Below are 13076 nucleotides of genomic sequence, written 5' to 3' on the forward strand. Positions count from 1 at the left end.
TACGTGTGTATAATGTATATATAATATATATAAATGTGTAATATATATGTGTGTCTGCTCCTGAGTCTTGCTAATGTTTGGTCTTTGACCCAGGTTCCTGACACAGAGCTCCTAAAATCCTTTGGAATTTTCTGGGTGATAGAAGTGTCTTTTGTTCTTATGAGGTGATTCTTAGTGGGCTCCTGGATGGAGGGCTGGTCACTACAGAGACCAAGCCATGATTAGAACTTTCAGCCACAGCCCCATCCCCTGGAGAGGGGAGAGGAGCTGGAAATTGAGTTAATAATCAAGCATGCCTATCTGATGAAGTCTCCATAAGCATTCCCATAGTATGGGGTTTTGAGAGCTTGCAGGTTACCGCAAAGCTTACGGTCTTTTGGGACTGAACCCTTAACTTGTGGGATTTGCCGCTAACCCCAGGTAGATAGCGTCAGAACCAAGCTGAATTGTAGGACACCCAGCTGGTGTCACAGCTTAGTGTGGGAAAACTCCTCACACATTTGGTGGCCAGAAGTGTCAAAATTGTTGTGGGCATGAGAACAAAGGGAAAGACAGCGTGTTTTCCCTATAGGCGTAAGGATATACCATTTTGTTTTTTCATTCACTTGTTGGTGGATATTTGGCTTGTTTCTACTTAGTTTGTGTCTATTATGAATAATGCTGCTATGAAAATTCATGTATAAGTCTTCGTATGGACATAGGTATTCGTTTCTCTTGGGTAAATACCCAGATGTGGAATGGCTGGTACTATTGTAGGTGATTGTTGAACTTTAAAAACAAAACAAAACAACAGCAACCTGCCAAATGGTCTTTCCAAAGTGGTTATGCTATTTTACATTCCCAGCAGCAGTGTGTGAGAATCCCAGTTTTTGCATGTCCTTGCCAGCGCTTGGTATGGTCAGTCTTATAAATTTTAGCTATTCTAATAGCTATATAGTGGCATCTAGTTGTAGCTTTAATTTTCATTTTCCTGATGGCCAGTGATGTTGAACATCTTTTTATGTGCTTATTTGTCATCTGTATATCTTCCTTGTGGAGTATCTGTGCAGATCTTTGGCCAATTTCTTGTTAATTTATTTTTATTTTTGGGTTTTGAGAATTCTTATAAGTCTGAATATAAGCCCTTTGTCAGATATATGATTTAAAAATATTTGAGATTATTATATATTTGCATGCAGTTGTAAGAAATAATACAGAGAGATCTTGTGTACCCCTTACACAGTTTTCCCCAAAGGAACATCTTATACAACTACGGTGTAAGATCACAGCCAGGGTGTTGACATTGATATGGTCAATATACAGAACATTCCCATTACCACAAGGATACTTCATGTGGCCTTTTTATTGTCACACTGCCCGTCTTGTCCCCAGCCTCTCCTTAACCCTGGCATCCACTAATTTGTTCTTCATTTCTACAGTTCTGTCATTTCAAGAATCCTTTTGAGCTTGGCTTTTTTCACTCAGCATAATCCTCTAGGGATTCATCCATGCTGTGTGTGTCACTGGTCTGTTCCTTTTTATTGCTGAGTTACAGTCCATGTTACGGCTGTTCCACTATTTGTTTAACAGTTTACCCATTGAAGGACATCTGATTTGTTTCCAGTTTTTAGCTGTTATAACTAATGCTTATAAACATTTGTGTAGAGTGAACACAAGTGAACATAAGTCTTCATTTCTCTGGTGTAAATATCCAGGTGTGCAACTTCTGGTCATGTGGTATTTGCATGCTTTTTAAGAAACTGCCACACTTTCCCAGAGTGGCTGTACCATTCTGCATTACCATCAACAATCTGTGAGTGATCCAGTTTTTCCACATCCTCACCACCATTTGGTATTGTCACTATTTTTTATTTGAGCCATTCTGAGATGTGTGTAGTCACATCTCACTATGGTTTTCATTGAATTTCCCTGATAGCTCATGATGTTGAATATCTATTTTCATGTACTGATTGCCATTTATGTATCTTCTTTAGTGAATTTTGTTTTCATCTCTTTTGCCCATGTTTTCATTGGATTTTTTGCTTTTTTACTGTTGAATTTTGAGAATTCTTTATATATCCTAGACGCTAGTCCTTTGCAAATATTTTTTTCCCAGTCTGTAGCTTATCTCTTCATCAAAGATTTTGATTTTTATGGAGTCCAGTGTTTCTGGCTGTTTTTGTATTTCCTCTCTGTTTCCTTCTTCTCTTGCTCTCTTCCTCTGTGGTTTGATGACTTTGTTTAGTGGTATGCTAATATTCCTTTCTCTTTATCTTTTATGTAAAAAGTTTTCTATTTTTCATTTTTTCCTAAGTGTGTTTGTAATTGCTTATTGAAGCATTTTTACCATGATTGCTTTACAGATCTTTGTCAGATGATTCTAACATCTCTGTCATCTCAGTGTTGGCATTTATTGACTGTCTTTTTAAATTCTTTCTGGCATCTTCCTGGCTCTTGGTATAATGAGTGATTTTTATTTGAAACTTGGACAGTTGGGTATTATATTCTGAGAGTCTAGATCATGTTTAAACTTTGTTTTTGCCGCGTCAAGGGGTGTGTGTCACCTCATTATGGTCAGGTGGAGGCAGAAGTCCAGATTCCCCGCTTGGCCTTTGTTGGAGTGGGTGTGGCCGCTGTGTTTGGTTGCAATAGAGTGATTATTGTCTAAAAGTTTCTGTCTAACTAGGGTTTGTCTTTTCTCATTCTTTGACTAATGAGAGGATACCTTTGTTGGGAGTTTCTTTTGTCTCTCCCCATTGGCATTTCCAGGTTGCTGCCTTCTTCAGCTCTAAGTCTGGGATATATGAGGCAATAAGAAAACCCAGGGAAATCTCGTGTCACTCCTTAGGTTCCGTGCTCCCTAGCTCATCTGCCTTCTCCCCTTTGCCTTTCAGAGGCTTCTCAGTTTTGTTTTATATGTTACATCCAGAGTTTTTAGCTGTACTTATCAGGAGGAATGGGAAAAAGTACACCAACTTATCTTCCCAGAAGAGTAAGTTGCACCTTTTTAAAAAAGCTAACAGTAGATGGATCATAGGGATCATTTTATATTAGTACATAAATTGCATACTTAATCTTTTGCTTAAATTATTGCATTGTATTTCATTTTATAAATATCATTTTTTTTTAGATGTTGGGGGTAGGAGTTTATTAATTTATTAATTTATTTTTGCTGTGTTGGGTCTTCGTTTCTGTGCGAGGGCTTTCTCTAGTTGTGGCAAGCGGGGTCCACTCCTCATCACGGTGCGTGGGCCTCTCACTGTCGCGGCCTCTCTTGTTGCGGAGCACGGGCTCCAGACGCGCAGGCTCAGTAGTTGTGGCTCACGGGCCTAGTTGCTCCGCGGCATGTGGGATCCTCCCAGACCAGGGCTCGAACCCGTGTCCCCTGAATTAGCAGGCAGATTCTCAACCTCTGCGCCACCAGGGAAGCCCCAAAATGTATCAGTATTTTGAAACCAGTCCCCTACTGATGGGCATTAAGGCTGTTTTCAGTCTTTTGCTATTATAAACAATGCTTCAGTGAGTAATGTCATATGTATGTTCCCGTTTGCATGTATCCAGTATAGCTAAAAGATTACTTATGTGTTCATTTGATAGAAGAGTCACTTGGTCCTGAAGAAAATTAGAGTATTTCATTTTAGAAAGATCTAATTGTGAAAAAGTCTCTCCTTGGATATGTGCTTACCTCTACCTTCCTATAACTTCCCTCATTGATTCTAGTTCTAACTGGGGATGAAGTTAGGACAAATCTAGCCCCTCTTCCTTGTAGCAACCCTCAGATATTCAAAGATGAGTGTCCTTGACACCTACATCTTCTGTCCTCCAGCCTAAATAGTTTGAGTCATTTTAGCCATTTCTCATATGGCATGCCTTCCAGATATTCTGAATAAGACCTGGTTTGTTAAAGACACCTTCACACTTGGACACCTAGAGGGGAACAGAATACCGTAGTCTGTATGTAGACTAATTATTGCAATAGAACAGGACTTTGGAAGAAAAGATTTTGGGACTGCCCTGTCACAGTTTGAATTATATTCCCAGAGACATGGTAATGCCTTCCTTGCATGGAGTTGGTAGTATTTCTTGACTAAATGAATGCACTTATAAACGAATGAATTAATGATTCCTGAACTTACGCTTGACTTAAATCCCCAATTTTGTTCACATGTACTTCTGCTTCTGATCTATATTTGTATGGTTGATTTGGGGGACACATGGCAGGACTTTATATTTGTCCCTGTTTAACTTCATGTCGTTAGAGCTATCCAGTCTTCCATTTTCAGATCATTTTGGATACTAATTCTGTCCTTTCATGTTTTGTCTCTCTCAATATCATGTCATCTGTAGATTTTTCTTGTGTGCCATCAATATACTTTTCTGAGTATTTAAATGGGATATATTATACTCATATTTACATTAAAATATTTATAAGATCTTAAAAAAAAGATAACTTCCTGGAAGTGGACTTGCTGGGTCAAAGGGTATGTGTACTTTACATTTTGATAGATAATGCCAAGTGACCTTCTGTAGAGATTGTCAGTCTGAATCACCCTGAATGTTGTCTGTATATGCAGGACTCCTCTCATATGAGACAATTAGAGCCCAAAAGGTTATTTTGAAGCACTAGATCACAGTATGCAACCCTGATGTTATCTCTATGGACCTTCCAGGATTTCTTGAACAGTTTTTCATATAAAATTGTCTAAAATCTAAGGAAAATATTTACTCTGATCAGCAGTCTCACTGTAAGGAGGTTTTTGCTGTGTTGTTGTGTATAGTATGTTTGGTATTGGGTTTTATAATTCTTCATTCTACCCAAGTAAACTTACATTTTCTTCAGTAGATTTCTCCATGGATATTAAATTCTCACTTGGGTTTGAATTATGCTCTTGTGGCTGGTGATGTTAAGCAGTACATCAGTTAAGCAATTCTCTCAATTTAGTGGGTCATTCAAATCCACAGACATTTCTTGTGCTTTGTTATTGTTCACTGGTTTATTGTTATGACTTCCAACCCAAGTTTCTTCCAGGGATTTTTCTTTTTCTGATTAAATCAATAAGAGTGATGGGCAGGCTTCTAATTTTACCATTTTGAATGCACTCCTGCTGTGTATATATAATGGGTACTTTTGGCTTCATTTCTTTGCTCAACACCAGTGTCCATGGTGTTTTGTATATCAGTTGTTTATTCTTTTTTTATTGCTATGTAATATTCCGTTGCATGAACAGATCACAGTTTGTTTATCCATTCTCCTGTAGAATGCATTGTTCCAGCTTTTGGTTATTACAAATAAGGCTGCTATGAACATTTTATACTTGCCGTTTGGTGGACATGTCTTGCTATCTCTTTTAATATCTTTTAATCAGGATTGTTTTAATCTCACAAAATTGCCTGCCAAATTTATTCCTTACTTTGTTTACTTTCTCATACTTGCCTTTTCCTGAGATGATAATCTCTTAAAATTCATTTAAGATGGAAGGCTTTGATTTTGGATCATGAATACAGTTGTGATAAGGAAAGAATTAGTTGGTATGTAACTGCTGGAGGGCAAGTTAGATATGGCATGTGACCCTTTATCTGCATAGAATGCTGCAGGACTGTCCTATTCCTCAAAGTTGATATTTGAGCCCCTACCTCCCCCATGACAAAGTCTTTGGCAGAAGATAACCACCATTTCCAACTCCAGTGCCCTGCATATTCCTAACCCTTGGAGCTCTCCCCTAGCATCACCATCAGAGTTGTCACCACCGGCTCATCCATTTGGCCTTTTGGTACTGCCAGGCGGCCTTAGTTAAGACCATTTTCTGCCTTTATTATAATCACCACTAACTGTATAATGTATATAGATTATGGTATACATGTGAATATCTTTTCAAAATGTACTTACATGCAATTAATTACAGTTAATAGTGGGAGTTAGTTTTCTGTAGTCAATTTGTATGCTGTAATTTGGAAACTTTTGCCAGTGACTAAGAAGTTTTACTTTCACAGTAGCTGCCACATGTGGTATTTAGAAATATTGGAATGGTAACATCATAAAAATATTGATAAATAGCCTTTCATTTACTGTATCACTTGGTTAAACACATGGTTATTCAGTATAATTTTTGAACTAAAATAATATTCCATTTGATCACATTATGAGACAGTTAAGATATTGTTCAATAATGCATTCTTCTCCCCCTCCAACTGTGGAAAAAAGTTACCAAGCATCATTTATATATAATTAATTCAATATTATTTCCTTTTTCTTAAAAAAAAATAGCCCTTGTGTTTAAAATGTAAAACTTTCCCTCTTTTTCTCTTTCTGTTCTCAAAAATCCACTGTGGGTGATATTGTTTTTGCTGATACATAGCTTTATCAGGTAGGACTCTTAAGTGTCATGTTGGACTCCACGGATATGTTGAACTTTCCAGGGGAAAACTTTCCAGACTGACTTTTCTACATTTGCTTGATCAGTTTTTGTGAATATCTTATGAAAATCACTGGCCTTTAAGGTTTAAGGTAGTCTTTGTATCAAAAACAAAATTACTGCACCAATTTTTCAAAAAAGTTTAAGTGTTTTCTTCAGAAATATTGTTGTCATTTATCTCTGGCTTTCTGCATTATTCATTTCATTTCAATACATTCACATTTCATTCATGTATTTCTCTGTGTTTTTTCTCTTATATGTATATGTGTTTGTGTTATTCTTAACATATATATATATTTTTAAAAACTGATACATATACCTAACCAGACTTTTTCCAATCTGTGTCCCATGAAATATATTAATCTGAGATGCTAAGTAGAGTGGCACAAAAAAACATTATCAAATAAGTGTATTATATCCCTTTTTGAGAGATTCACAATGCATATTAGCATATTAAAGGTTCTGGGGTTATGCAGTAAAGAAGTCTGTTTATCTCAGCATCTTCTAGAGATATTTGAGAGTGGGACACTTCATAACACACAGGGGTGTTCTGGGGATACCGATTTGGGAAATCCTGCAAAAAACTGAGTAAGGTTTTCTTGGTGGTGTTTCAACATATCAAATAAAATTGATTAAAAGTGGTTAAATTTTCAAGAAGTTAAAGCACATAGCTGAATTGTACTTGGGGTGTATTATCTTGTAGAAATTATGTTTTGAAATACAGCAATGATTTTTTTTGGTATGATCTTTTTCAGTACTTTTCATGGCCTTGACGAATTTGTAAAACTACTCTGAAAATGCTGTTTTTTCATTGGAAAGGGATTGTTGTTATTGTCGTTATTTGCTCAGTTGTTTCTCTTCTATAAGAATTTGCTTTTATCTTTAAAAAACATGTTTACTGTTTCAGATAGCGTTACACAGGAAAGGAGGCCTCCCAAACTAGCCTTTATGTCAAGAGGTGTTGGGGACAAAGGTTCATCCAGTCATAATAAACCAAAGGCTACAGGTATGGATTAATAGAATACAGTTCTTAGTTATTTACATGATTTTTTATTTGCCATAGCATTGAAAAAAGGTTAAAAGGTATTACTCCTTAATGTATATGTAGACTTCTTGCAACCATTTTTAGTATTTTACTAAAAAATGTTTATAGATGGTGTTGCTTAAGCCAAGGGTTCGCAACCTTTTCTAAACGTTGAAAAGTTTCCTGTGGGGACCTGTGTCTTTTTCTGGTCCATATACGCTGGTTTTTGGAATTCCCTACTTGTAACATTTGTATATATAGTTTAGAGTCACACTGTACAAAATAATCATTTATGGATAATGTTTGTAGGATAAAATATACTAGAGATTATGTGGATTTTGCTAACAGAGGTGGCACAAATTAAATTCCAAACTACTAAGCAAAAATTTTCGTCTTTCTTCCAGAGACTCCCTTACAATACATGTGGAGTTTTTAGTTGTTTTTTGGTTAGCTTCCACATATTTCATAGATGTATAGGGTGGTAGTTATACAAGCTAAACAGCTAATTTAAAAAGCTGCAAGAATTTTCAACTCAGATGTAGGTTAAGAAAAGAATATTTTTTCCTCAATTATCTAGTGAAGAAAACTTTTTCAAGCTTATTTAAAAGGAAATTGTACTTTAAGAAATATTTTATGTGACATTGGACCCTGGGAGATGTAGAATTAAATAGAATATATAAGTGATAGATAGTATTTTTTATGTTAACCTATGGATCTAGATAGGTTAGCACCAATTTGCTACTCTTACTTAAATATGAATAGCCTAAAGATTTTCTTAAGATATGTGTACTACTTATGTTGTAGCAGATCTTAGTTATAGGTATGAAGTGTAAAGTTATCTGCTTTAAATTGAAAAAGAAATCAGATTTTGTTGTAGGTTCTTGAGACCCCACTGCTCTCAACGATAGCATGTCCTTTTAGTAATGAGGCAGGGGAATGTCTTGATGTGTCTGTGGCATAGCTACACTAAATTTTCTTACATTTAATAAATCTAATGTATAAGAAATAATACTGCTTCACTTTTTCAGAGACATGAAGAAATTCAGCAAGGGATTTGTTGACTAACAATTCCAAAATGTTTAAACCTTAAATCTTTTAAACTTAGTTTATGCATCTATTTATATACATTCAAAGACTGCCTTCTTTTGAGGGCAACCGTTTTAAAATAATATGTTAAGTTTGTGAACCAAGAGCTTCGTTAAATGAAATTGGGGAATGGTGATTTTGACATTTGGAAATAAGCCATAGTACGTGAAATGATTTTTTAAAGCAGTTTGTTTAAAAAAAAAAAAAAAAAAGCAGGCTTTTCTTTTAACTTAACTCCTGTTCTCCTCTTGTATTGTTTCTTGGGCTGAAGAATCTTTTTGACACTGCAGAAATGGTTACCAAAATTTTAAAAGCTGAAGGCACTAATAAAATATATTGTGTTTGTATACATCTGTTGGTTGTGTAAATAATTGTTAACACCATATACATATTATTTTCTCTTACGGAAAAACTTTCACATCATATTGACTTTATTTTTAAAAGGAACTTTTCTTGTTCCATAGGATCTACCTCAGACCCTGGAAATAGAAACAGATCTGAATTATTTTATACCTTAAATGGGTCTTCTGTTGACTCACAACCACAATCCAAATCAAAAAATTCATGGTATATTGATGAAGGTAATCTATAATTTTAGTGTTCTCTATAATGTTTCTCTCCTTTTAACTCACTAGAGAAAAAGTGGCTTTTTCACCAATATAGATAGTTTTTGGAAACAGAATGAGTAGACCATCCTTTATTAATATTGCTGAATTAAAATATTATACACAATTTGAGCTACACTGCTGTTAAGTTTAATATAATATTTAGAAAATGTATTAGCAGCTTGTTCTCTGCACTTCATTGATCTGTTTAAGGTACAAGATCTCTAGAATCAGTTGAATCATTTAAAGACTTTACTATCTTGATATCCTTTTTTTTGATACCACTTTTAAAAAACTCTACCTTCCCTTGGTTCTGGGACATCACTTTCTTCTGGTTTATTCTTTTTCTTTTGTTCATCTGTTCAACAAGTATATATCGAATGCTTACTGTGTGCCAGAAACAAATGAAGAATTGCAGTCTTGATGGGTATAATGAAGGCATATGATGCTTTGAGAGTATATTAAGGGATGCTTTTACTTGAGGGGCTCAGGGATATTTCTAGGAGGAAGTGACATGAGCTTAGATTTACCAGGGGAGTGATAGATAACAAATTGAAATGGGGCAGAAGAATGTTTTAGGCAGAAAGAACAGCATATGTAAAGGCCTTGTGGTAAAATGGAGCTGGTGTTTGCCAAGGACTAAAGAGAACCAGAGTAGCCAGAACAGAGAGATAGAACATTTTATGAGATGAGAATGGAATGGCAAACAAGGCCAGGGCACGTGGAGCCTGGTGTGTCCTATTAAAAGGAAATGGCAAGCCACTGAAGGATTTTCAGCAAGGGGTTTGCAGGGTTTGCCTTTTGAAAAGATGATTGTGGCTGCAGGGTAGACAGTGGACTGAAGCAGGGGCTGTGTGAATGCAAGAACACCGTTGAAGGCTGCTGATAGGCTCAGCCGTAGATTATAGTTGCTGGGGCTAGACTTGTTGGGGAAGGGATGGGGAGAGGTGGATGGCTATGAGATATCAGAAGTGAATTGACAGGATTCACAGATAGATTGAAAGTGAGAGGTAAGGAAGAAAGAGATGTGAGTGATGACTCCTAGTTTTCTGGCCTGCATACTTAGGTGGTGATGGAGGAAGGTGATGGATTAGGTGATTGTGGAGGAAAGTGATGGATTTGCTTTGAATATGTTGAGTTTGAGGAGCCTTTTAAACTTCCCAGAGTTGATTTGTCAAGCGGGCAGTTGCATATGCAGATCTGGAGCTTAAAAGAGATGTTAAGAGCTGGAGAAATAAATTTGTAGTTTGCCTTCACGTATGTGGTGATTAAAATCCTGTGAGTAGTATCACCTATGGAGAAAGTAGGGATGGAGGGTGTGGCTGAAGTCTGAGCCTTGAGGAGCATAATGGCTGGGAGGAGGAGAAGTCTTCAAAGGAGACAGAGAAAAGGTAACCAGAGGATGTGGGCAAAACAAGAGGTTATTGGGCCAACAAGCCAAGGAGCTAATAGACACCAGTGTCGAATGCTTCTGAGAGGGCAAATAAGATAAAGACCACACAAAAACCCATTGGATTTAGCCAGTGGCAGTCGCTGATGGCCTTGTGAGTTATGTTTTTACGGAGCGAGGAGATGGAGACATGAGTCCAGTTGCCTAAAATGTAAGTTTCTGCTTCATCCTGGACCTCCTCTCTCTCTCTCATTAGTCACATCCAGATGTCACCAAGTCCTAGGGATTTCCTCCTCTTTGATATCACTAGAATCCTTCCCCTCTCTTCATTTCTGAAACCACTGCCTTAGTTCAGATCCTTTCCTTTGTTTTTTGCTGTCTGGATTAATATAGTGACCTTCTAACTGGTCCAAAAAGACATATGAAGTAATGAAATTTGTATGGAATAGGCCTGCATCCTTAAATTAGAAAATAGAAGCAATTTACTTGTAAAAGAACATCATATCTGTAGTTGTTCTACTTACACATTTTAAAGGCTATTCTTTATAACATTTGATTCATTTATTCAATTTTTTTTATTACAAATATTGAGTATTTTCTTGTGTTAGTGGCTATACCAAGTGTTATGGATCCAACCATGGAAAAGACTAACAAAGTTCCTCGTTGTAGGGAGCTTATATTCTAGTTGGTATGATAGACAATAAATGTATAGACAGACAAGGTAACTGTGACATGTGCATTGAAGGAAATGAACAAGGTGATAGCAGCTGGTGGGAAGCTGGCTCCAGAGGTGGTTTGGAAAAGAGTCTTTGAGGAAATGATACTTATGTTGAGATCTGGATGATGTGAATGAAACTTCCAGAAAGAGAGCTTGAGAAGAGCATTCTAGGCAGAGGAAATAGTAAAGGCAGAGGTCCTGAGGTGAGAAATTATATTTGGGGAACAGGAAGTAGGCCAGAGTGGCTGCAGCAGAGTAAGCAAGGAAAAGAGGTGTATGAAATGAGTTTGGAGGGGTAGGTAGGAGCCAGATCATTTAGGACCTAGTAAGTGTTGGTAAGAAATTTAGTATTTATTGTAAGGTACTGGAAAGCCATTGAAGGTTTTAAACAAGGGAATGATACAAGATCACGTAAGATCTTTAAACTTTAAAAAGATCTCACTAGTTGTGGTATGGTAATTAGATTGGAGGGGGGCGAGAAGAGGGACAGAGAGTCCAGGTAAGAGACTGGTTGCAGGGTGAAAGATGATGGTGGCTTTGACTGGGGAGATGATGGTAGAGGGTAAGAGGGGTGGACAAATTTGAGGTATGTTTTGGAAGTAGAAGCAACAGATCTTGCTCTGTGGAACTGAGTGTTGGGCTTGCGGGGGTTGAGGGTTTGGGAAAGAAAATAATAAAAAAAAATTTTTAGATTAAATATCATCAGTAAAGAATCTTAAATGGATAAGGTATAAAGTACAGTGAACACCTATGGAGTCACTACTCACTTTAAGGCAAAGAACATTATCATTCCCTTTGAAATCCCCTCAGCGCTTCTTCCTGGTGTTGTTCTTTTCACTCACCTCTGAGCTACCATCATCTTTAATTTAGTGTTTATCACTCTCTTGGTTTTCATTATCGCTTTATGAGTTTGTCCATCTAAACAGCATACTGTTAGTTCTGCATGGTTTTGAGCTTTATATACAAGGAATCAGACTGTATGTATATTGTGTAATTTCCTCCCTCAACATTATGTTTCTAGATTCATCCAAGTTGTAGTATGTGATGATTTATTTGTTTTCGTTGCTGTATAGCATTGCGTTCCATTCCATTTCTGTGAAATATGGTATTTAAATATACCACAATGTAACTATCCATTCGACCACTGATGGACATTTGAATTGGTTTTATTTTCTTGCTATTATTAACAGCTCTGCTATTAACATTCTTACCCATGCCTAGGGTATGTACCTAGGAGTGGAATTACTAGATGTACATGGGATATGCACATCTTTCCTTTACTAAATAATGCCAAACTGTTTCCTGGAATAGTTAATACCACTTCACACTCCCATCGGCTTTGTGTAAGGGTATCATTGACTCCTCATCCTCACCAGCAGTTAATGTTCTAAGACCTTTACCTTTTGAAATGCTCTCTCATGTTTATTTTGACTTTCTTTTATGTATTTACTGGTGAGGGCAAGAACCTTTTCATTGATTTGTTGGTGATTTAGGTTTCTTTTTCTGTGAGCTCCCTTTTCAAGTCTTTTGCCCATTTTTTTTTTCTATTTTTTTCTGGTCTTTTAAAAAGATTGATTTATAGACCTTTTTCAAATTCTAATCCTTTGTCAGAAATAAGGATTACAAGTATTTTCTCCTTGGTTGTGGCTCATATTTCTACTCTTGCTATGATGCCTTTTAATGGACAAGTAGCTCTTAATTTTAATGTGGTCATATTTGTCAGTCTTTTCCTTTTTGGTTTGTATACTCATGTTTAAGATATTTCTCTCTACCCTAAAGTCATAAAGAACATTCTTCTATATTCTCTTGCAAAATTTGTAGGTTTGCCTTTGACATTTTTCTTTAAGACATCTGGAAATTG

At 36.5% G+C, this 13076-nt stretch overlaps 1 protein-coding gene across 4 annotated transcripts in view; it reads left to right on the plus strand.

Moving 5' to 3' along the window:
* Window positions 1-13076, plus strand: part of CYLD (CYLD lysine 63 deubiquitinase) — a 62187-nt gene that overhangs the window by 25845 nt on the left and 23266 nt on the right. For all 4 annotated transcript variants that reach the window (XM_024747336.1, XM_024747334.1, XM_024747333.1 and 1 more), the window contains 2 exons: window positions 7300-7398; window positions 8967-9083. In XM_024747336.1, the coding sequence (XP_024603104.1) occupies window positions 7300-7398; window positions 8967-9083 (216 nt within the window). The remainder of the gene's footprint in view (window positions 1-7299; window positions 7399-8966; window positions 9084-13076) is intronic.

The sequence above is a fragment of the Neophocaena asiaeorientalis genome, unplaced genomic scaffold, assembly GCF_003031525.2.
Source record: "Neophocaena asiaeorientalis asiaeorientalis breed wild unplaced genomic scaffold, Neophocaena_asiaeorientalis_V1.1 scaffold438, whole genome shotgun sequence".
Taxonomy (NCBI): Eukaryota; Metazoa; Chordata; class Mammalia; order Artiodactyla; family Phocoenidae; genus Neophocaena; species Neophocaena asiaeorientalis.